Raw genomic sequence first — 25370 nt, 5'->3', positions numbered from 1 at the left:
GTAGGGTAAGCTTCTCTGGGCCTTCAAAAATGTATCCTGAGTATTGTGGGACACCAATGCTCAGAGCCAGTCATCCAAGGCCAAGTGACCATAGCATGAGACTACTGCAGCTCTGACTAGAACCTGTCAGAGCTTTCAACCTCCTTGAGCTTGGGGGCCCCCAAAGCATTGGGTTTCTAAGAATACCTTTGGTCAGAGAGGAAGCCTGCCAGTCCACATGCAGCCCAAAATCAGAACTGTCACGTCCTCTTGACTGGAAAAAGAATCTGGTTAGTACAGCAGAACTTTTGTCTCCCAACATTAAGTATCTGAGGGGAATGTGACTAGGTTGTCTTGTAATCTGGGTAGCCAAGTTGAAGTGAAAGCGTTAAACCTCAATGTGCCCAGGCTGTGAGAATATTACATTGAGTCATCCAGGGTAGTTTGGAAATCAAAACTCTAAGTCTTGTTCATGAATCATGTATTATTGTGTATATACCACTCCACCACTGATAAAAGCCCAACAAATTCTGCACACCCATAAGTGTTATAACTGTTGCACAGGTGTAATTTCGCACATCCCTATTAGGTACCAATTTATCCCTTTTTGATTAAAGTGCTATTCAAACAAGCTCAAAGGCGAGCAACATTTAACAGCTACCAGTCCCAACAAGGTCAGGGATGGCACCCAGTGGCCAATAGAAGGTAATCTTAAAGTTTTACAGGCGGCATGGATGGCATCCAACTCTGACTGTGGGGTGATGGCTATAGTCAAGGAAAACTACAACAGAGATTTTTCTTCTGTTTCTCAACACTTATTGACTCCTTATACTCCACGACCACAATCCTAGCAGTCAAAATATATTGCTGAATGTAATTCAGTCTGTTTGAAAAATATAACTTTATTGTGATTCCCCTGCAGGTGAGGAATAACACTATCAATGATTCAAAAATGAATTTCAACTCTTTACAACTCTGAGGTCCTAAGTCTCAAGGTGCCTTTTATCACATAGCAAGAGTCATCTTAGAGCTAAATACAGCAGAGCACAGCTTTGTTTGTGCCTATTGTAAATCTGTATCAGTTGTATTCCAAAATAGTAAAATAAACATAGCTTAGCTTAAATCTTGGAATCCTATTTGTTTTCAAACTTGAATAACTTTGCACAGAGTAATAATGCTCATATTTCTAACGAGAGGTAATAAGCACAATTTCCATTTAGTATCATATACTGGATAGAAAAATAGATCATGAGCCTCAGGTTTCTCTATTATAATGCGATGACAACGTTTTTGAAGCGGTGTGCTCTAGCATCACCCCCTGCCTATTTCCAGATAAAGGTCATGGGAGGAGAGGTCAAAAGTGACCCTTAACATGCAGATCATTTAACAAAAAGGACGCAATCAAATAAATGCATGATTCAAAATGCAGCCTACATTTAATCAAGACAAACTCCTGGTTCAATGAGCCATAATAATAGTGTTATATGTGCTCAGGGTTGCTCCAATGTCAAAAATGATGTTTTTCATTTAGGGTTATTAGTAAGCATGTAAGTAAATAAGAATGTTGTGATTGATTTATTAAAATCATTACAGTATGCATTGGTACACATAAGTGGACAATTAAAAAGGGGTTTAAGATGTTAAAACCAGTCCAGGATGACAATGTCCATTGCAAAAATGTGCACATAAAATAAAAAGTCTGTATTGAAATAATGCCTTATTGAGAGGAGAGGAACTGGGGCTTGCAAGGGACAGTCTGGGCATAAAGTACTTAATACTTTGTGCATTAGTATAACGGCACTGGACCAGTCCTGAGCTAAAGTGCTTAGTGTGTAAGTGTGACAGCGCCTATTGCCTCTTCTCCCAAGAAACTTGCAACAGGTGTTCCCCAGGGCTCCACCCTCAGCCCCCTGCTTTTTAATATATATTTAACCCCCCTCATTTACCTTGCTGAACAATTGGGAGCAAAAATAATGGCCTACGCTGATGATACTTAGCTCTTATTCACGTGGCCCAAAAACAACCTGGATACATCTGGAGCCCAAACTTGTTTGTCATCTGTCTTTCGTTGGCTTGCCCTCGCCCAACTAAAATGCAACGAAAGCAAATCTGAAATCTTGTTATATGGCTCTTTCCCAGACAACTTCGGCAACTCTCTCTGGCCGGCCGATTTTCCATGCCCCAAATCCATCGGAGGCCCTGCCAAAAACCTTAGAGTTTGGTTCAACAATGACCTCAGATTCGAGGATCATTTAAAAAAACTTACCGGGATCTGCTTTGCTACACTTAAAACTTTACGCAGGTTCTTTCCACTCCTCCCAAGAGCGGCCAAAGAAACCGTTATCCGTGCCCTCATCTTATCCAGACTGGATTACGCAAATGGCCTCTTTTGCGGCCTTCCTGCCTACCTGATCCATCGCCTCCAAGTCATACAAAATGCCGCTGTCCGGCTTCTGTTTAATATCCCAAAGTGTTTAAGTGTCCGTCAACCTCTCCGCTCCCTACACTGGCTTCCAGTTGCCCACAGGATTCTATTTAAATAATTGTCCTCGCCTACCGAGCAGTCCACCAAGCTGGACCAGCCTACCTGAGGAAAAGATTCTCTCTATATATTCCCAACCGCCCCCTCAGATCATCTAACCTGCATCAAATGACTGTCCCAAAATTCAAATTTAGCAGGCTTGGAGGCCAATCCATCTCAGTCAGAGCGGCGAGAGCATGGAACACCCTTCCGCAGCAGCTAAGAACAGCCCCATCCATCACTCTGTTCAAGAAGGGACTGAAGACCCATTTTTTCAACATCACTGTATAGAGTCCCCCTCTGCCCAGCCTCTCACCCCCTTTGCGCCAGGATACTATTTTTTTAGTAACAGAGCGCGCTACAAAAGCCTTTATGATAATAATAATAATAATCTTGGTGTGGGGATAAAGCAGAATGTATTCTGCCAATATGATGAGAAAGTTTTGATGTGAGAGACCCTCAGTGATAGGAGATCGAGTTAGTGTAGCACATCGGTTTAGTTGTTGTGCCCTTCAAGCATCTTGGAGACATGGGCGAGGAACCAACCAGTTTTGCATGATGATTGCACTGGGTTCCCTCTTAGCAGGGCTATTACTGCTGGGCGACATGATCTAACTTGTAATGATCGTAAGGTTGGGCTTAGCATATTTTGTCTGTGCCTCAACACATCACCTTCTTCTGCTTGTTGGCACTAAATGTATACCCTCATTAATCTTCAGCTCAGAACTCCTAAAAGGGAAGCATGCAGTGACTCTAAATACTGTGCAAAAGAGCCTCTTCAGAAAACTCTTTGTGATACCACCAAATTTGGCTCAAGTTTGGCCTGCTCCATCAGAGCCCAGCTAGGAAATGGGTCCTTTAGTCCAACTGTGCTGGAGGCTGAGAATGACCGAAGTTAACTCGCTCTCACACCAGTGCTAGCTAGAAATTGAAAAGCGGGCACATGAAAAGAACTTGTGGTTCTCAGCAATCTGGCATTCAACCGAAGACCTGTGACATCTGGATGGCGTAGGGCCTGGTCCTGGCCGTGGACGACTAGGGAGTGCCAGTGGGGTATCCTAGTTGGGCCAGAGAGCTCTTGTTGAGAGAAATCTATGTGGCTTCAGAGTGGCGTAGAACCGGAAGGTGTCCCTGCCGTGCGGGCCCGTGTCTGTGTTTTGTCGCCCAAAGCAGGGAAGCCCATCAAGGGAATGATTGGTCTACCCTGCGGTTTGGCTGGAAGGGAGTTGTGTTGAACCCTGCCCTTTTTGGCAGGTTCACCCCGAAACTTTTTGCTTTTTCCTAGCCTGATTCTGTAACCTGGTGTTGGTGATTTTAGATCTCTGCGCACTTTTCACTGTGGTCCAGTGTAAAGTGCGTGCGCTCTCTATGTGTGTGGTGAGAGTGACCTGCCCTCCCAAAGGAATGCATGGGGAATATGTGTGACCATGGTAGTTCCTGATGTATGGGGAGTGCAGGGTCGAGTTTGGTATTTGCGAACTTGTGAGATTGAATGCTGCGCAATGATGTATGTGGCATGATTGTGTCTAGTGTGGAAGTGCCACTTCTCTGTCCATCACCACCCCTTGTTGTTAAATACTTCTAGAAGTTGGCATGTTTGTGTAATTTGTGTCTGGCTTGTGATTGGCTGGAGCTTGCTGGTGAGCCTGGCTCCAGGAGTCAGGATGGGTCTGCCCGGTGGTGAATGGAGACATTAGCATGCTGATGTGAGGGAGGGGTACACCTGGGACCTGAATAGGGCTGGGTTTTCCCTCCACAATGCTGGCTCCACCCCCTGTTGTGCGTCTGATGTCCCTAGCCTGGCCAGTGAAAGGAGTTCCCCATAACCAGTTGTAGCTGGTTCTTACATTGCCTACACCCTGCTAGACAAAGGATTTTGTGTATAAAAAGGGTGCTGTGACACTCTGAAGATGTTCTTGTTTCTGACTGGAATCTACCAGGGGTGTGCTGCTGCTTGGGCCCAGGGGAAGGCTTGCCTCCCTGGGCCCTGCCCAGCCCCTAGATGCCTTGAATTGCTGGAGGAATTCTTGGGATGCCCTTTTTTTCTCTATGGTCCTTTCTGGGGGCTTGGTAGTCCCTGTGCCCCCTTAGCGCCTGGGAGGCGCTATATCTTGATTGGCCCTGTTGTAGAGGGAGCCTAGCCCTTGTTGCTGCATTGTTGATGGCAGTGCGGGTGCCACCCTGCTTATGGGATCGTTTTATGGGGCGCAGGTGCCTACCCTGCATTATGCCCGTGTTTCCAATATTTTAACTCAGTACGGGAGCCCACCCCGCTTATTCTGCCTGTTGGTGGGTTTGATTTAAAATTATAATGGTGCCTGCCCCGCTGGGTATTTCTTGTCTTGAGTGAGCCTACCCCTCGTTTTTGCCCCCAAAGAGTCGCCGCGTGGCCCGAGCCGCCATGGAATCACCGCTGCAGCACCGGGATTGAGGAAGCTGGCAAAACAGGAAGTCAGGCGATGTTTTGCCTGACGGCGGGCGGGACTTCCGGTTTTGCGAGGAAGGTCTTGCGCCCACCGCCGGCACCAGGGAAGAGGAAGAGAAGCTGGCCGAATCCTGGCCTCCCGCGGCCCGGGGCTCCCATGAAGTAGGCAGAGCCCCGGGGCCGCCAGCGGAAAAGAGCCACAGTGTTGCGGAGCTCCCGTGTGCTGGAGGGAGCCCCGGTTGAGGAGCTAGCCTTCCAAAGTCCCGGTCCCGAGATGGGGGACTGGGTGAAGCATGGTGCGCGCCCTCGAGAAGCAGCCGGTAAGTGAGCTGCCCAGAGGGTGGAGGAGAGAGATGTTGCCGCACGGAGGAGCCAGTGAGTACAGCCGGCCGTTGGGGGAAGCAAAATGAAGGCACCATGCCGGTGCCTCCCTCAGAGCAGCCCCGCTTGGCAGAGGGCTGCTCCAACGATTGGGCAGTTTTGGATTTTGAGCCCGCATTATTAGATGTTGAGCCCACGAGGCTCCCTGGTGTATTATCGGATTTGTTTAGAGCCCACGGGGCTCCAACCGTTTGGGGGCACGATGAGTTGAAGAGCCAGAGTGCCCTAATGGGGGTAGTTAAGCCCAGAGCCTAGAGGGCTCCAACGTTTTGGGGCAGATATGTTCTAAAGGGCCAGTGAGGGCCCCTATCACATTTTGCTGATTCCCAGCTGCCCAGCAATTAGTGGGCAGCTGCACCGTTGAGGCGCCACTTGAGTGAAAGTCCCTGAGAGGGACAGAGATGGCAGAGAGGTGCCAGGCCTTTTTACAGCTGCGCAGCACTTAGTGCCAGCTGCAACGTTTAGGCAAGGTTGTTGTTCCCAGCTGCCCAGCAATTAGTGGTCAGCTGCCACGTTTAGGTTTGCGCCGGTGGCGCACCCCTGACTGGCGCTGCATTGGCAGCGCACCCTGACATTCTGGACACAGGGCTTTTGAGTCCCTTTCTTGAGATGGCCAGTTGGCCAGGGGGCTGGTATGTGATTTCTGCGCAATGTGATTTTATTATGTTTAGAATGGTAATTGCCTTATATGATTTTTGCGCAATGTGGTGTCACTATGATTGTGAGGTTATTTTACCTATGTAGGTTTATGTTAGTGAGAGTTTACTTCACTGTGAGTCACGCCCCTAAATGTGATTTATTCTTAGGAGGCAGAGTCTAATGTGTTTAAACTAGTGAGGAGATTGCCTACTGTATTTTTACTGGTTAGGCCTAAATGTGATTGCTGCGTAATGTGCTTTGCCTTTATGCTTGTGTTATACTTCTAAAGGTGCTTATGCTTAGAAGTCTGCTTTGCCTAGTAGGTTATACTAGAGAGGTTATGTGTTCATGCGTGATCTAGGCCCTTGGTTATTAGTATTGCGTAGTGTGTATCTACCTGTTACCAGTGGTTACTGGTTGTGACCTATAATTGTTAATTTGTGCTACACTTAAGTTCTAGAAGTGCTATTTCTGCTAAGTGTTGATTCTGACAGTGGCCCATGTGGCCCTGTCCTGGTGTAAATAATCCTGTGTGAATATTGCCCGTGGCAGTTGGCACAATGTATATTGTGTGATTACTATCTGATGTGTTTTGAGAATACAAAAGTTATTTTTATATAACCTTGTGTGGAGTTCCTTTGGTGGTGTGCCTAGGATGTTGTTGTTGTTGTGTGTGTACGCAAATGCTTTACACATAGCCTCCGGGATAAGCCTATCTGCTCGTGCCAAGCTACCAAGGGGGTGAGCAGGGGTTATCTTGGCGTGTGACTCCCTTGCCCTGACTAGAATGGTGGTTTCTGCCTGGCTTTGGCGCAAGCCTTAGCCTCCCAGAAATCCCAGTTCTAACACAGACATTGTAGTGCTTTGAGTAAGCCTCATGGATTTGTAACGTGGGAACAAGCCGTGCTTTCTCCTGGTATTTGCTAGTGACCCCTTGGGTCTGTTCCATCTGTGTGATTTCAGACAAGGAGAAGAGATACTGGGTACTTTTTGTTGTTGAGTGTGGAGTGGTACCAGGGTGGCTGACCTTTGGACATTATTTCTCCATGAGATCAATGAGTTGTTAAGTAAGGGCTTGTTCCTGCCTGCAAAAAGTAGTCTTTTGGCCATGGTGGTGGAGCGCATGGTCAGGGTGAATGTGCTGACTTCTATGTCCCAAAACAGAGCTAGAGAAGCTGCTGTGTCCATGAAAGTGGCCTGTGCATGTTCTTGATGCTTGCACATTGTAAACTCTTGTGGTACAATGTTTCCTATTTGCAGAGAGGTGGTAACTGACACAGTGGTTTCTGTAAGGTCCTCCATCCCCTGGAATATCGGATACGGTGCAATGGCAGAGTCAATGTCTTGTTCTCAAACAGAGTCCTGATTTTATGTGAAGTGGGTGCAATGGACCTGGTTTTGCGAGATATTGACACATTTTGCCATATTTGCACCTCAGTTTTTCCTTGCTTTTCTTAAGCATTTACATTACCACTTGGAGAGCGATGGACATGGTCTTATGGACAGAGAGGCCGGAGTTGCTGTTTTTGAGGAGATGCCTGTTCCGATAGTGTAATGTCTGAGATGTTAGCTAGTGACACATCCAGTAGCAAGGTTGATTTATTTTCAATCTTGTTGTGTTCCAAAGGGTGGTCTTGTGTGGAGGGTAACTGCCTAGCTCCTGTTGATAGACTCTTGTAATAACTGTACTCTCCAGTGGACTGAGTATTGTGATTTCCTCCAATAGTTTGATAAAATTGTTGAGTCAGTTACAAGGAGGTCCATGGTCGTGCCGAATTAGCATGTGAGGTTGGTTGTGGCTGGATCTGGATCTTGTTGTACGTTTTTTATTCCTGTTGTTCAGCACCTGCAGTTTTCAATCAGTTCCCTGAACATGAACTGTAAAGTCGTTTAAAAGTGCAACTTGTATGTCAAGCTTGTCTACGTAGAAGGTTAATGCACAAGCGCTCACCTCCATTGTGCTCAGCATGTGGGACCAAATGGACGTTTCTGGAAGGGGATTGAATGTGTCTAATGAGGGTCTTTCACCCTGATCCGGTAGGATCTTTGCAGATTTAGGTACATACTCTTCTGGGCTTAAGAGGCTCAGAGGGAAACGTAGACTTTTGTTGTCTGTTCGTCTTTGAAGCTCTGTCCATACTGGTGATCTGGTTCTCCAGTGGCAGATTAATGGACGACAGCAAGATATTTTAATCGTGCTTTGGTGCTGGAATTGGGGAGGTGCTGAAATTATCTAATAGTTGTTCCAGTAACTGGTCAAACTAATTTAAAAGCATCTCCCACCACACTGTGGTGTCATCCGGTGGGCCTGCAAACAATGCGTTGATTAGCTCATTATGAGATTAACTTGTGCAGCACGTCTGTGAATACAATTGTAATTTGCCCTGCATAGGGGCCAATCCTGGTTGTTTTCATGGGACCCCATGTGCGGATTGCCTGAGTGATCCATAGGAGGGCTTTAGATGGTATGCTTCTGATTTCTGGGTGCACTCATGCCTTGAACAAGAACTGAGCATGTTATGTTATGTTATGTTATGTTATAGTGGCTTGTATAGCGCGCAGCTGCGCCAGCGAAGGGGCGTCCCGGCACTTTCAGCTACAAGGTGGTGGACGCACAGAAACCAGAAACATAGTGACAGCCATAAAAACATAGAAATACCATAGGTTAGGCAAATGGGAAGAGGAAAGTTTTGACCGCTTTCCTAAAGGCGAGTAAACAGTCCACACCTAGCTGCCAGATAGCGGAAGGAACGCCCCCGCCCGGCTGCGCTTAACCCAAGGGACAACAACCAACTGCCTGTCTGCCAACAGTAAACAGCGCTTGGGAACATACAGCGTGAGCAAATTGCTCAACAAGCTGGGGTGGGCTGATTTCACAATTTTAAAAGATAGACATAGAGCCTTAAATTTAATCCTACTCTCCATAGGAAGCCAATGCAGTTTCCGGATAGTGTCAGCGGCAGAGCAGAATCGTGGGAGACCTACAAGCGCTCTTGCGGCGGAATTTTGGACGCGTTGTAGCTTACCTACTTTGGCCTTATTAGCCCCAAGTAAAAGAGAGCTGGCATAATCAAGGCGTGAATAGATAGTAGCCTGTATAATCAACTGACGTGTAGTGTGTCAGAGCTCCAAGCCAGTTATTATATTGGCTTACTGGTTCTTGCACGGGAACAGTGATGCTAGGTCCCAAATCCCTCTCGGCAATGCTAGGAGATCTTTTAACAGAATCTCCAAATCATTACCTTAAGGGACGGGGGCATTGGATAAAATAACAAACAAAGAAGAGACTGGTCCAGACTTGGTTCCTTCTGTCAGCTACTTGCAGACGAGTTCTGTTTTGTTCAAGGGACCTGTAAATTAACACATCATTTAGAAACTACTAACTTTATCCCTCCTAGGTCTACTCTTCAGACTAATATATATTTTATTTCTCACCCACCCTGGCTATGCTGGACTTTTGCTTCTCTTCTGCTTCTTAGTTGGCGTTCTAGGTTCCTCTTCTGATTAGTTGTTATTCACTAACTGGAAGAGTGGTCCTTAAATCTGGGTTTTGTTTATCTCTTTCTGTACATTCTTGAGCTGTCTCTATCTGCGACCACTTCTTTTGTCCCTGTTCTTTATCTTTACAGGTTGCGAGCGTAGTCGCCGATTTCAACACTCTAGGGTAAGTATTTTAATATTTATATTGTAGTGTAGTTCCTAGTTTCCCACTAGGCCCTGCGCATTGGAATAACATAAACAGTAGTATCGACGTGGAACTGCTTATATTCCAGGCCTCCACTGACTATGCTAAACTTAATTGGGTTGTGTTACCAACTAGCTCAGAGGTCACTGGAAACTTTCTTCTCTGCATAGGAAGTGATCAGCTTCCTTGGCACAGACAAGAAGGGATTCAGCTTTCCAACAACCGTGCAACATGACAACTTTGCTCCTCAGATCAAGAGTCGATCTCTAGGGTCGTGTGAAACAATAGACATAGATTTCACTCAGTCAGTCTGGTGCAGTTTACTTTCACAGTATGTAGAGAATAGAGAGACGGGCGTGTATCAATAAAGGTTAACATTTATTGAACAGTCTTTCTTCTCATACAAGAGAAATGTATTGCCACAATTGCAATAACTGTTATTATAAAAAGTACGTACAGTAAGATAAGAATAGCAAAATAGAACTGTAAAAGCATTGATATGGTTTCTTAGCCATACAATGGTTTAAAAGTAATAAAACATATATACAGTCATATATACATTAGGCTAACATACTCAACTGGTGCTTCTAACTAAGCCTACCCCAGTGTGCCTGACCTAAGCCTAACACATGAGAAGGGGAGTAAGTAAGTAGCTTAAGTTAAGTTGGTTTTGCCAAGGTTTGTTTCAAGAATTCTCGTCTAAGGGTTTAGTCAACACCATACCTCTGAATAGAATGATGGAGGATTGGTATCTCCTTCAGGGGTCTCTCTCGATATCCCAGTCACCTGCGAGGGTAAACTGGAAGCGCCGGGACTGGATTTCTCTGCACGAGAAAGGCAGCGGCTTCTCTCAGCGCGTCGAGGAAGGAGGGGTGACAGCGTCCGCGGGCAGCTGGGCTGGATGTCTTCGCAGAGGACGGCTGCACGGCTCCTCAAGCGTACTGCACCATAGGTCGCGCTGTAGCGGCGATAATGGTAATCAGTAGCTTCACCACCACAGGATAGCAGGCTGCAGCGACAGAGTGCTAGTTTTTACCAACACGGGGTCATGCAGGCAGCTGGCATCAGCAACATGTTCGCTCATTGCTTAAGGCAACGTTGGTAATATTTATACCTGACAGGTGCCGGGTTTGACGCAAGTTTGCTGGACATAAGACGTCAATTGTAGATGTCACTAGGAAGTGATAGTTATCAGTTGCTCATTAGAGTTCCATTACTAATCAAAACATAGCAAGCGGGGATTTCCAGGTTTGCTAAGTTTTTATCTTGTTGAAGAACTCGGAGTGTTATCTAGGAATATCAGATAGTGACTGCTGCTCTGTCATTGCACTAATTGGTCGCAAAGGAAGTAGCAGAGAGTCATGCTGGAATGTGGCTCTGTGGCTCTGCTCGTGTGAGGCCAGAGATGACTTTTCAGAAAATCGCACTTGAACGGTTATGCCAATATAGGGAAAAAGGGGCTTTATAGCCGAATAGGGGCATAAGGTCACAGTATCGATCAGGAACCTAGATAAGCACATGACACCCACTCCACGAATTCATGTCCATCAAAATTACTAAAACTAAGCAATTAGATGCATGTGTAACATTGTGTAACATAGCCCACCCCAAAATACATAAATGCATTCGAAATAGGCGTACTTGTAATACATGGAATTTAGGTACTGTACGTAGTTTTAAAAGCATAGTAATCATTCAAAAATTATTGCATATGAAATCAATGAACGATTATGCATAAAGAATTACACATGAAGTATCTCTGACAGAAGAAATGCGAGATAAATCATCACATAAAAATGCATTGTAATAATATGTGTGCTAGAGGCAGGTGTTATGTTGTTATGTCTCTAGATGTGTTTTTAGAAATAGAAGTGTGAAGCTTCTGTTCTCTAAGAATAGTTTTTACGTTAAGCAAAGAATTGTTCGTGCCAAAAGGAGAGGGCCAATATTTTTTAAAAAATTGTCCAATTCAAAGAAAAATCAGTTTACCAAAGCTCCTGGCAGTTTTATGTTGATCAAAACTGAAGGCCGAATTCAGAGTTCATGGGAACGCCGTGTGTCGGAAAGCTTTTCAAAAGTTATTGTTTCTCTGTGGGTGAGAACATCGTATCAGACAGGCTCGCAAAGAATTGGTCTACAAATTCAGGTGATAGTTCAACCAAATTAGATAGCGCTGTAACTTGGCAGGTGTGAGAATGATTGCTGTCATCGAAGACAGGACCAGCCCTGCTCACAGAACGTTGTACCTGGATGATGTTGCTTTTGTCACTCGCTCCACTGTTACCACTTGGCTGTAGTACAGGAGTCTCCACGAATGCCGTCATCAGGATTGGTAGCCGCTGGGGACAACACAATGCGTGAGCCGTTATTGGACTGAGCAAAGTATCGACGTCCATTGGTACTGCTGATGGAAGTGAAAGACAGATGTCCAACACGCATTCATCGCCGCAAAGCATACACCGTAGCACAGGTAAAATGCAATTTTGCCATATTGGTCTGAATGAAAGGAACCAGGTCATGTTTAGATCTCTCAGCCTGGCCAATCCGAGGACGTTAGTTATCCTGTCCCTGTAGCGCATTGCTAGGATTATCTCTTCCATTCCCATGGGAGCTATGTCTGAGCCGAGGCTTGCCATAACGTAGCAGAAGGGTCAAAAATAGAATCCCTGCGATGAGTCCAAAAAATAGTGGAATACCACCAAAGATGGAGTGCACAAAATTAGGAAAGATTCCCAAAATTGCCTGGAAGGGTGTTAGCAGTCCCGTAAAGACTGTCTTAAATATGCCTGGGATGCTTGTAGCACTAGACATGTTAAGGAGTTGGTCGAGCATTTGTACGAAATGCACGGGGCAATTTGTTGATAAAAGGTCATGGACTTCTGTAGCCGTCCTTGCGACTAGAAGATCATACGTCTCTTTAGATGACGTTATAGGCACTGTTGTCTGTAAAAGCACAGATTTCATTTTGCTTAATGTATCAATTCGTATAGAATAGAGATTCAGACGAGGCCAGAGGGGAGTCACTAAGTCTGGAGGCCCGCTCGGGAACAATGCTTGCATGCAACATTTGACCATGGACGTTACTTGTACTAGATAACTTTTTCCGGGCGCGAGGCCACAGCACCTGTGATCCGTTCTTAGAATGTAACTCCCGTTTGCGAGTTGCATAAAGAAGGGCTCTATCTGAGTTGCAGGTGTGACTAGCTGGTGGCATGAAAGGTTGTTTGAATTGCCATCACATGCTCCGTGTAAATTAATACCCTGACACAAAAGTATACCGCTTAGTGAGTGTTTACAATTTTCACCACTAAGAAATACATTTTTGTCGCTGTCACTATAGCAAGAATGAGTGTATGGTAATCTCCATTCGGATTTTACATATCCCTTACCCAATTGTTCATACTGGCCAGCAGGTATGTACTCAAGGCATTTATGAAATCGGAAAGTTGTTATCGGAATTGTGATAATTCCGTGTATTATCCATTCAATGACAGGGCTCTTTGACATTGTCAATGATAATTTCTCGAGTTTCTCGATGCTCAAGATTGTATAGTCTGCTCCTTTCTGTGCCAAACTGATCTGTTTGTCAGTAAGGTTAAAAATGGAAAATAATGACGTTGTGTTTATCAGACGCCAAGGCACATAGCCTGAACGAAGATTTTGCAGCGTCCAGCCTAATTCTATAATAGAGCGTAATTGAGACTGGCCATGTTGTAACATAAGCAAATCTCTGTCTATCACATCAAAGGCAGAGGATACAATATTGTCCAAAGAATATATTCTGGAAGACAGAGTCATTAACCCATTGTCTACTACAGAAAGTGATTTCTCCAAATTAATACGATCAATTTCTCGTATTTTTTCAGCAGTTTCAATTTGCTTTACTTTCCGAGCCTCGTTGTAAGCAGCATAGATACTGGTCGCTATGAAACGCTTTTGACGCTGTTTGCGTGGTCCAAGAATAAAGTCGCGCAAATCAGCACCATCTTTTAATAAAGACAAGTGTTGCTTAATTTCAGCCAGTGTGGATGTAGTTAGCCATTCTAGGCAGAGTTTCCCTACACTGTATGTGGTTATAATTCCTGGATGTTGTCTCTGGGAGTATCTTGGGTCTAATCTGGTCATTTTTAACCCCTGTGTTTTATTCAGGAACCTATCTTGACAGCTATTTGTGTCTGTAGGCCAGATTAACCACTTTTTCCAATCAGGATGTGTTCTGTTGAAATGTAAAATGTTTGACACGACTAACTCATTATCTGCAGTTGTATTCTCAGCTATTGGCTTTGGTATAGACGGTGTTTTAAGGTCTTTGTTCTTAGCTAGGCCAAGACAAGATGTTTGGTGTACAGTGTCATTTAAAAATAACATTTGTTCTGGTATCATGCAGGTTCTAAATAGTGCTTCTATGCCTTGCACCTGCCAATCTTTTGTACCCCAAATTGTTTTCGTTTCAATATTATTTTTCCAATAATCAAAACCAAATGTCATCATTTTGTCATAAAATGCTTCTGAATATATCAATTTAGAATTTGTCAGCATTGTTTTCATTCCTGTTTTATCTAACAGTTTATAATAAAACGTTTCTGCATCACTGGTGTTAAACCCTGAAAAATATTTGAATTTCTCAAAAAATGCTTTAGAACTGCTTTTAGGTGGTGTAGAACAATGTTCCCATTGATTATACATAAAAACATTTCTAGGCTGTGCAGATTTATGCAAGTAATGATCCCCATAGTGGGTGTAACAGAATAACTGCTCATAACTAGATGAACCTTGTAAATAATCATGATCTGTGAATCTAGCTGACATTACTAAATCAGACATCATGTCATTAATACTGTTAAAGTCCCAATCATCAGAGAATGTACTTGGTGTCACAAAGTCACTTAAGGAAACCTTTAGTTGATGAGGATACTTCAGGATTTCGACCGGACCATAGATCTCATAGTCTGTTTTCTCCCATACTACCCCACCAGGTATTGGAATTGCTGTGACATTTACTGTTGACAGTTCTCTTTTCTTTACGTGGGATGATCTGTGTGGTTTCAGGACTAGGTTGATGTTCTGACTTGCTGTGTCCATTGTAATATATTTTCCTTCAATGAATTTTCCCAAACACAGTACCATGATGAGCCAAAGCAGGAGGAAAAATACACCTAGACCGAACCAGAACTCTAGCCAAGGGGAAATGAGGTAGATTTCCTTCAGTTGATGAAAGAGTTCCGTTGCTTTTTCTTTAAAAGACTTTTTTGTTTCTGGCATCACTTCCGGGTCATTTAAATCTTCAGAGAAGTTGTCGAAGTTGATGAAATAACCAGAGGCAGTTCTGTCAATTGATGGGATTGTTCTTTCAATCTGTCTCTCGGTAGCACTTTCTGATGCCACATCATTGTAGACTGGTGTTGTTTCTTGACGAACTGTTTCAATCTGTGTTTCAAGAGGCACGAGTTCCATGGCATTATTGCATAGTCCTTCATTGTGCACTGCAGGCTGATCGAATGTGATGAGTCTTTCAGTTTGAACCTCTTGGATTGTTGCAAGTTTGGGTATTCTGTTGTTTCTTGGGAGTCCACTGGGCCTACTGTTGATTATAGGCCACATGCTTGTGGTTTTACCAGATCGATGGACACGACTCTGTTCTCCTTTTTACCAGCAAGGGGCGGTAGCACAACTGATCTTGTTCCGGTGACTGCTAAGACAGGTACTGCTTTTCTGTAAGAAGGCCCAAATTCCTTCTTAACCGCGATCTTTTCTCTGACTAGATCCCCAATCTTTGGAATCCAGACAGGCCTTGCTGGGGCTGTTGCGGGTGGTGCCTCGTCAGTGGTACTTGGCTGTTGCTTTAACTTTATGTTGCTTAATGATTTTCTTGTTTCATTCAGTTCCTGTAAAACAGCCAAACGGTCTTTTACTTCAAACTGCGTTGTTTCTTTTTGTACCACTGACATCTGACTATCGAGGTCGTGAACGTTCATTCTTATTCCGAACAATAGTTCGTATGGGCTGAAACCTTTTAGAGAATTTCTTGGCATGTTGTTAAGACTAGTCTGGACACTTATTAAATGTTTGACCCACCCAGCGCCTGAACCTAATACCTTCGCTGTTATAGATTGCTTTATGTCACGGTTTTTTCTTTCTATCACACTATTCCCTCCCGGGGTATGACTGACAAGAATACCACAACCCAATTCCCATGCTAGCCATGGCCCTCTTATAGGCTCGAGAGCTGAAAGCAGGACCCTGGTCAGAATGGAACGTGGTAATTGCGTATGTGCCGATATGGACTCGCTAATCTTTTATAACAGTTCTAGGCGTCAGCCGAGTGCTGGTGGCCTCATTTTTTAAGTGCATTTCGTCTTGACTATTAATAGGACGCAGGATGGGGTGTAGGCAGCGTTACGCTCTTTCTTATTGGTAGCCGGTAGCAACGTTCGCTACTGCGATCCCTATTGCAGTTTTCACAGTTGTTTGCATATATTTGGTGTTCTACACTCATTCCCGGCCACCAGAATACTGATTGTAATTCAGTCAGTGATTCCTTGATCTTTCTGTGCCTAAGACCCAAACCCATGTGTGCGTCTGCTATTAAAAATATTCTCCTGTTCATGTTTGGAATTACTCTATCCCCCACTCCAGGGATTCGAGCAAAAGGAACGGAGTTTGCATCGATTATGTATGCATAATTGAGTAGATAGTTTACGGGTAGTGCTGCACAGTCGCCTTTTACGGTCGTTTTTACTGCTAGCATGGTTTCCCCGTCTATATACTTATCTGTACGCTTTTTTGTGGCTACGGAAGCCGGTTTAGTTGCTTCCGTGGTGGCTGTATTAGCCAATGAATTCCCTGCAACGTGAACGCCATCACGTTGAAGACTCTGTGCGTGAATCACGTGAGTCTTTTGTAGTTCTTTACTTAAAAGAGCTACTTGTTCCCAAAGCAATTTATGCTTTATTGTGGCACCTGTGTCATCTTTGTAGTCGTTTTCGATCCAACTCTGCAGTTTGTTGTTGTAAGTATTGACGCAAAAATGAGAATCGCACACGATAAGTGTGGGGAATTCGCGTTCTGCATTTTCGAGCGCCATCTTTAAAGATCTGATTTCAGTTCTCTGAACCGAACAGTTTCTTACAGATTCAGTTTTTGTTACTTTCGGTCTGAATTTACCGCACAGCCAACGACCTTTAATAATCGCACATGCTGCATCGTAGGATTTTCTCTCTACGTTGAAATGCTGTACAAAGCTATCTGTATAGATTATACATGCGTATTGTGGGAGAGGCAGGATTTTGATTGGCAGAGGATATTCTTCTTCATATTCTAAATCATTCAGTTCTTCGTATTGCGGGGCGAAATAGTATTTCACGTCTTCCGCTGCTAGAGAATCTATGCACTGTATCCATTTTGGATCCAGTGACACTGTAGGCAGGTTTACTGGGCTGAATAGCGCTTCGAAGGCGGATTCCGCTGTAAGGATATTAATCCGTTTGCCGTGTGCTAGTTCTCTTTCATTTGCTAATGCGATTTGCACTGCGTTCACAGTTTTTTCTGTGCGACTGAATGTTTTTTCTGCTTGTGTGTACAAGTGAGACTTAATTGAAATTGGTACCTTTTCTCCCTCATTAGAGGTTAGGTACGTGAATCCGCATCTTCCTGGGATGACTCGGATTACAAGATCGATCGTGTTGTCACGTGTATCTAATTTTGTTTTTGCTAACATGTCTGTTTGCAGTGATCTCAAAATTTCTGTGTGTTTTTGAGTCCAATTGATTTGTTTTAAATCAGGTTTAATTAGTTCGTAGAGAGGTTTAACCCTCTCTGCGTAATTTAGGATGTAAGTTCTTCCGAAATTCAGAAAACCTAGTATGGATTGTAAATTCTTCAGCGTTTTTGGAGCTTGGAGTACAGCGCACTTCTCTAAGAAGTTGTCCGCTAGGCTTTTTCCTTCACTTGATAATTCGTACCCTAAAAATAGTACTGTCAGATGGGCAATTCGGGACTTTTTAAAGTTGAATTTGTAACCCTCTGCTGCGAACCCAAGTATAATGGTGTTCACTCTTTTCAAGTGAGTATCCAAGTCGTCGTCTGTGAGATAAATATCATCTACGTAAGACAATGCTTCATCATCATAGATTTGTAGTAACTCTGTTACCCTAGCTGAGAATAGTCCTGGGCTGTTCTTGAACCCCTGTGGGAGTCGACAGAATTTTTTCTGTGACCCAAATGCGGAGAAAGCGGTCAAGTATCTGCTTTCTGGTGCAATGTTTTGACAAAAGAAACCATTAGAAATGTCTAATGTTGTTTTATATTTTTTCCTAACTATGTTATTCATTAGGGCTGCACTATGCGAGTTTTGTACTGCAAAAGTTTTGCAACATGTATTAAGATGTCTGTAGTCCAAAACTAGACGATATGAATTGTCTGGCTTGGAGACAGGAAACAAAGGATTGTTCATTTGAGAGGTGCATGTTTCAATCACCCCCTGGTACTCAAGTTGATCTAAGATCTCCCTGACTTGTTTTTTAGCTTCTTGCTTTATGGGATACTGCCGTTGGGCAGTTGGTTCACTTTTTAATTGGATTTTGTGAGGCGGTGAATCCTCATCCCATCCTACATGATTTTTATATAATGCAGGTGCCTGGGCTACTGCCCATTTCCTTGCATATGTGTATTTTTTGTGAATCGGAATGTGATTCGAGAAGGCAGGCATAATCACTTCTTCGCCACGAGGGCACTCCCTGACAAACTCTGGGGGCCAATCTTTTTCAGCTAACAGAATATCATAGCCTTTTGAGAGCTTATCCCAAAATAGACCCTTAATTTTCCTAGTCTTATCACCCTCTATACGCAATGTTATTTCGTATATATTTTATGGGGCTCGCTAAGCCTGGCGTCGGCAGTTTCAACCTGAATGTATTCATTCGTGTCCACTGTCTCCAGATGATTCATCAAGATCTTGCGCGCTATACTGATTTCTGCTGCACTGTCCAACATTGTCAATGCCCACTCCCCGTTTTTCAACTGTGTCCTCAGTATTCTCGGCATGGTTGATTACTCTAATACTGGCTACCTTCTTTTTCTGAAATTGAGATTTCTTATTTTGAGCAGGTTCCTTGTCTTTGGACTTGGTGTGCTCTCCTGGGTCTGACCGTCCTCTTCTTTCCGAATTCTGTGGAAGAGATCGAGAGGGACGTGTATCAATACTTTGATATCTATCAGGTTTTTTTATATTATCCCTATTTCTAAGGTTATATCTTTTCTCAGAGGGCTCCCGTTGGGGAGACTGGCGTTCTCGAGTCGGAGTTCTTTCCCTCCGTCGAGGAGACCTTCCTCTGGACTGGAAAACTTTTTCCTTGGGAGTGGATTGTTTATTTCCATCCCAGCTCTTTTTAGGAGTGTTTGAATTATTTTTAATAAATAATTTTTCTGGATTTTCGAGCAGTTGGGGCTTAACTGGTTTCCCACCCAAGCTGTCTCTACCTAATTCTTCATAGCATTTTTATATGATTTTTGCAAGCTCAACAGGATCTTTTATATCTGTTTCCCTCAACTTCTGGCGAATCGCCACAGATGCTGCTTCTCCCTTTACGTTGGCTAATAATATAGCCGTGACCTGCTTGAAGTCTTTCAGTAATTTCATACCTAGATTTAAAGCTGGTTCTGGACCGAATTCATTTTGAATCTGTTTTAGCACGTCTGGTATTACCGCCATAGACGGAACACCGTGTGTTTTTGTGTAAATGGAAGCAAAGACTGTACCCCAAGTGTCACAGTCCTCCACGTGTGGTGCGATTCCCATAGGAAGGCAGATGGTCAAGATTCTGTGTTTCTCAATAGGGGTAGTATCAGGAAATACTGCCTCTATTTGAGTGATTTTCTGGGCTAACCAGAAAGGAATTTGTTCCCGTTTTACGGGTGTTTTACCAAGACATGACTGTATGTTCTGTGGTGTAATTTTATTTGTGTTCCCCTGATGAGGGGTCAGCTGGTGTGAATTAACAGCTGGCTGGACTGTTGCAGTCCGTATTACATATTGGACTAATTGCCTATGTATTTTTATTAATGTGTTTAGCTGTACTAACAGCTCTTCTCTAGACATTTTTATAATGTCAGGATGTGGTGTGTAGCTGGCTAGAACCGGCCACGTGGCTCCTGGTCTACCTAGTGGACCGAGCCTGGTTATGTGATCATTGTGTTTTAGGGCGCCATTAAACCAGAGCAGGTGCTCTTGAAATTTAAATGGGATTTCAACCTCCTCGAAAGGAGCGTACTCTCCCGGAGGTTCCTCTATTTTGTAATAGTGAAACTCTTGTGTTATAGCGTTTACCGCTGGAAAGTTTATCCATGAATAGAATACCTCTGTCTGCCGATACTCGTGAGCCTCTATCACGAAAATTACTGTACCACCTTGAGGTGGCAGTCCGTTTTCTATAAGTTTTAAAGTTATAGATCTTCTTAACTGGACCGGGATGATAATAGCACCCGGGTCTGTGTATTCGGGACCTTGCTGAGTCGCATCTGCTGCTTCCCCAGAGGTGCCGTTGTTTTGTACTGACATTCTTTAAAAATGCAGTTTTTGCAGAGTAGGTCTCCAAGGAGACAAAGATTAGATGCACAATATTTTGGAACACTGTATCCTTCAACGTTGAATAAACCAGAGCTTTACATAGGAATCTCTTCCTACTAAGGTCGGGCGGATTTTAACCTTTCACCCACTCCAGACGTCTATTGGAGTATTTACGGGAGAAAGGGGTGTGAAATATGCACGACTGAGTTACTCTACAAGTCTTACGTTAGTTTATCGCCTTACCAAACGTTAGGGCGCCATGTAGTGTAGTTCCTAGTTTCCCACTAGGCCCTGCGCATTGGAATAACATAAACAGTAGTATCGACGTGGAACTGCTTATATTCCAGGCCTCCACTGACTATGCTAAACTTAATTGGGTTGTGTTACCAACTAGCTCAGAGGTCACTGGAAACTTTCTTCTCTGCATAGGAAGTGATCAGCTTCCTTGGCACAGACAAGAAGGGATTCAGCTTTCCAACAACCGTGCAACATGACAACTTTGCTCCTCAGATCAAGAGTCGATCTCTAGGGTCGTGTGAAACAATAGACATAGATTTCACTCAGTCAGTCTGGTGCAGTTTACTTTCACAGTATGTAGAGAATAGAGAGACGGGCGTGTATCAATAAAGGTTAACATTTATTGAACAGTCTTTCTTCTCATACAAGAGAAATGTATTGCCACAATTGCAATAACTGTTATTATAAAAAGTACGTACAGTAAGATAAGAATAGCAAAATAGAACTGTAAAAGCATTGATATGGTTTCTTAGCCATACAATGGTTTAAAAGTAATAAAACATATATACAGTCATATATACATTAGGCTAACATACTCAACTGGTGCTTCTAACTAAGCCTACCCCAGTGTGCCTGACCTAAGCCTAACACGTGAGAAGGGGAGTAAGTAAGTAGCTTAAGTTAAGTTGGTTTTGCCAAGGTTTGTTTCAAGAATTCTCGTCTAAGGGTTTAGTCAACACCATACCTCTGAATAGAATGATGGAGGATTGGTATCTCCTTCAGGGGTCTCTCTCGATATCCCAGTCACCTGCGAGGGTAAACTGGAAGCGCCGGGACTGGATTTCTCTGCACGAGAAAGGCAGCGGCTTCTCTCAGCGCGTCGAGGAAGGAGGGGTGACAGCGTCCGCGGGCAGCTGGGCTGGATGTCTTCGCAGAGGACGGCTGCACGGCTCCTCAAGCGTACTGCACCATAGGTCGCGCTGTAGCGGCGATAATGGTAATCAGTAGCTTCACCACCACAGGATAGCAGGCTGCAGCGACAGAGTGCTAGTTTTTACCAACACGGGGTCATGCAGGCAGCTGGCATCAGCAACATGTTCGCTCATTGCTTAAGGCAACGTTGGTAATATTTATACCTGACAGGTGCCGGGTTTGACGCAAGTTTGCTGGACATAAGACGTCAATTAAAGATGTCACTAGGAAGTGATAGTTATCAGTTGCTCATTAGAGTTCCATTACTAATCAAAACATAGCAAGCGGGGATTTCCAGGTTTGCTAAGTTTTTATCTTGTTGAAGAACTCGGAGTGTTATCTAGGAATATCAGATAGTGACTGCTGCTCTGTCATTGCACTAATTGGTCGCAAAGGAAGTAGCAGAGAGTCATGCTGGAATGTGGCTCTGTGGCTCTGCTCGTGTGAGGCCAGAGATGACTTTTCAGAAAATCGCACTTGAACGGTTATGCCAATATAGGGAAAAAGGGGCTTTATAGCCGAATAGGGGCATAAGGTCACAGTATCGATCAGGAACCTAGATAAGCACATGACAATAATCGTTTAAATTGACTGAAAACTTCTGTCACAAATTCTCACTGGATGGTGATAATTTCTCCTGTGTTTACTTTACTTTCAGGCTTTTAACATCCACAATAAACTCTACTCAGGTAAGTTCGAAATACTTTCTCTACTAATTTACTTGAGTATTCACTTAGCTCTGTTTTGTTGTGCTGCTCCTCTGAAGATGCTTTGTCTTCGATGAAAGCCTTTCACAACGCTTCCCGAAATGCCGATACTCTTCTCTTCAAACGAACGGCGCTTTTCCTCTTCTGCCTTCTACACCGCCACCAATAATTCTCTGAACAAATACCGATTTGCGCTTGGATTAATTGCACTGAGTCTACTTACATTTGACTACACTGCCGAATCGCCGACTCGCGCCTGGATGTTTGCGCCGAGTCAGCCTTCAACTACTTCTCAACAGAAATACACACGGGTATTTTATGATTAAACGTGACTAGGGATTTCCTTCACACAGCGATGCACTACGAGCGTCCTCACAGGTTTCTGGCTAAGGTGAAGTGTGCAGTTGATAGAGCGCTTGCGCATCACCTAGTCTTTTCTGCAGCTGTGTTCAGGAGACTAGACTGTTGACCCATACCGTGCCGTGGGCAAATGGGCAGCCATCTTAGTTCTCCTGTGCCTCACCAGATCGGACCAAGAGTAAATGTTAAAGTCTCCTCGACATGTTTTGCCTGATTTGACGCTGCAAAGAGCATGAGCAGCTGTTAGGGTCCTGACAGTACCCCCCAACAAAGCAGGTTCTCTCTCCCTGGGCTTCATGGGAAACCGCCGTTGGAAGGACATAATCAGTCTAGGAGCATGAACATCCTCACTTATCTCCCAAGATCGCTCCTCTGGACCATAACCTTTCCAGTCTATCAAATAGTACAAATTTCCTCGGGACCTCTTGGAATCCAGAATTTCTTTTACTTCAAACTCGGACCCAGTTTCTAACTGGATTGGTTTTGGGGGTGAGTGGATTCTCAAATCTGCGGAAGCCTTCTTCAACAAAGAAACATGAAAAACTGGATGAATCTTTAACCGAGAGGGTAACTTCAATGGGTAGGTGACCTGATTGACCTGCTTTTTCACTGGATATGGACCAATAAAACGGGGCTGAAATTTTCGGTTTCCCTTTAATCTTAGGTTCTTGGTGCTTAACCAAACTTGATCTCCTGTAGTCAAAGGTGGCCCTCCTCTCCTTTTTCTATCTGCTTAGTTCTTGTACTTTTCCTTAGCTGTCTTGAGATTGTCTCCTGCCTTTTGTTGGATCTGGTGCAAATGTGAAACTATCTTGTAGCGGGAATTCCGTTCTCCTACAGAACTGTGCTTAGAGACCTGGAACCTCGGTGAATTAGGATGGCCCACAACTCACCTCAGTACCCAATATCCCCTTACCGAGCTAGCTACAGTGTCTCATTGGTCATAACAAACTCCCAATGCTTAGACAGACCAGAACATGAACTTAGAATACCTCAGGTATCGTGGAACACATGAACACTCTTTCGTTGTATAATCATCACAAACCAGAACGTGGAGTAAAAGAGGACATTTGCATGTTTGAAATATTTATTTACTAATGCAAGGTTCTCAAACGCAGTATCTTGTATAATACTAGCAAACATATTATAAGCAACAAAGTTATCAGCATAGTTATCAGTCCATAAAAGGCGAATTGTGACAGCATACTAATATGCTGAAATGATTAGAAATTAATAACTCTAATTCACACCCTCCCTATTTAGCATAGTATTTTATATCTATGACGGTCTCATTTGGGTTTTAGCAGGGCGGGCCCATACCTCAAAATCTCAGTGGCAGGAGGATCACATCATCTTCCACCAGCTCTCTGCATGCCAAGCACATCAAGTGTGTTTTTGTGCGTTCAGCACAACAATATAAAACTCGCCTAGAGCCAGATTTTGGCAGCAGCATGTGTGTTATGTCTATAGGGGTGCAAAGATCAGCCCTTACAACAACACTGGGTTAAGTTATCCGTGTAACCTTCAGCACTCACTGTGCAGACAGAGTGCAGAACAAAACTGATATCAGAGCAATAACATATTATTTCTCTAGTAAATCACGAAGCTCTTCTGGGTTGAAAGCTAAAACAACAATTATGTGTCGTGTGCAAAAGTGAAGCAAGACTGAAAATGGCGTGCAAACATTCAATAAACTCATGCTAACTTAACACAGTATGTAGAAAAGAAGTAGCTATATGACACCCCCCAATGATCAGAGCACTGTCAGAAATCATGTAAAGTCAGAACCAGGAAGGGGTTTAAACTTGAAAACAGAGTCCAATAATAATGAGCTAATCTATTCTCCAAACGTATATATGAAGGCCTATAGTGGCCAAGCGTAATTGTTCCAACCTTTGAAAATATAAGTCAATAGGTCTGGGACCTATAAAAAAAACTTTACACATGAAAAAAGGCACTGTCCAAAAATATAAAAATGCACGTGCCGACATAAGTAAAATAAACTCCATGGCATCTCACGATAGAACTGAATATGCAAAATATGCACCCACAGCCTCCAACATGAAATCACTGTCATCATCCGAAAACAGTTCAGCCATCCAATTAAGTAGTGGGAAGGAACATACGTGCTGCTCCGTCACTGGATCCTCTATTAACATCAGAGGACAACTCGGTGGGTTCTCAAGAAAGCTCCTTGCCAAGAACTCATGCGCTGCTGCGATTACATCCCAACGACCCATTAGTCCATGCATCGCTGCCAAGGCCATAATCCTTTAGCCAGAACAAACCAACTCGCGAGCAACTACGGGGCTCATCAGATGATTAAAGTCAACGCCAGGAACCACCGTCAAGCAGAGACACAAATCAAGGGCCCAGGGGAAATCGCAGCTCAAGCAATGAAACACAGGCTGGACACATGTGAAAAAAGGGAAAATCGAAACGATAATCCAAACGCGTGCTTAAAGTCGCAAGCGGCAGGGTGCCATAGTAGTCAAGCATCCGGTTGCGCAACAGTGACAGGAGGGGCTTGTCTGCTCCTAATGCAGAATGGGCATCCATTTGTAATATAACAAAATATCACCAATACGCCCGCAGCTAAATCCAGGAAGACAGGGAAGCCTCCAAACAAACTCAAAAAAATAGATGAAAGAAAGCAGGGATGACCCCAAATATTTTTTCAAATAAAGTCATGAGACCGCTGCTAACTAATTTAAAAAAGTGAGCAAGGCCGGAAGTGGAGGAGGCATTAAAGATTTGATGAACCAGCTCGCTGAAATGTAACAGCAAATCAGTATTTAAAAGCGCCTGCACTTCTGTGCGCGTGTTAGCTATGTGAAGGACGAATGTTTCTCAGGCCGAACTCAGGGCCACCTCTTTCTGAGACAAAAGGACTCTTATTC

The 25370-nt window shown here is 43.9% G+C and overlaps 1 protein-coding gene across 2 annotated transcripts in view; it reads left to right on the top strand.

The window, feature by feature from the left end:
• LOC147685054 (uncharacterized) overlaps positions 1–25370 on the top strand; it is a 384063-nt gene that overhangs the window by 138297 nt on the left and 220396 nt on the right. The window contains exons 4-5 of one of the 2 annotated variants that reach the window (XM_086940938.1): positions 9575–9609; positions 22062–22092. The exons of the other annotated variant lie outside the window; for it this stretch is intronic. Of the exons in view, the coding sequence (XP_086797064.1) occupies positions 9575–9609; positions 22062–22092 (66 nt within the window). The remainder of the gene's footprint in view (positions 1–9574; positions 9610–22061; positions 22093–25370) is intronic. 2 annotated transcript variants of the gene reach the window in all.

This window comes from Lissotriton vulgaris, chromosome 10, assembly GCF_964263255.1.
Source record: "Lissotriton vulgaris chromosome 10, aLisVul1.2, whole genome shotgun sequence".
NCBI lineage: Eukaryota > Metazoa > Chordata > Amphibia > Caudata > Salamandridae > Lissotriton > Lissotriton vulgaris.
This window is presented reverse-complemented; position numbering and strand designations above follow the sequence as displayed.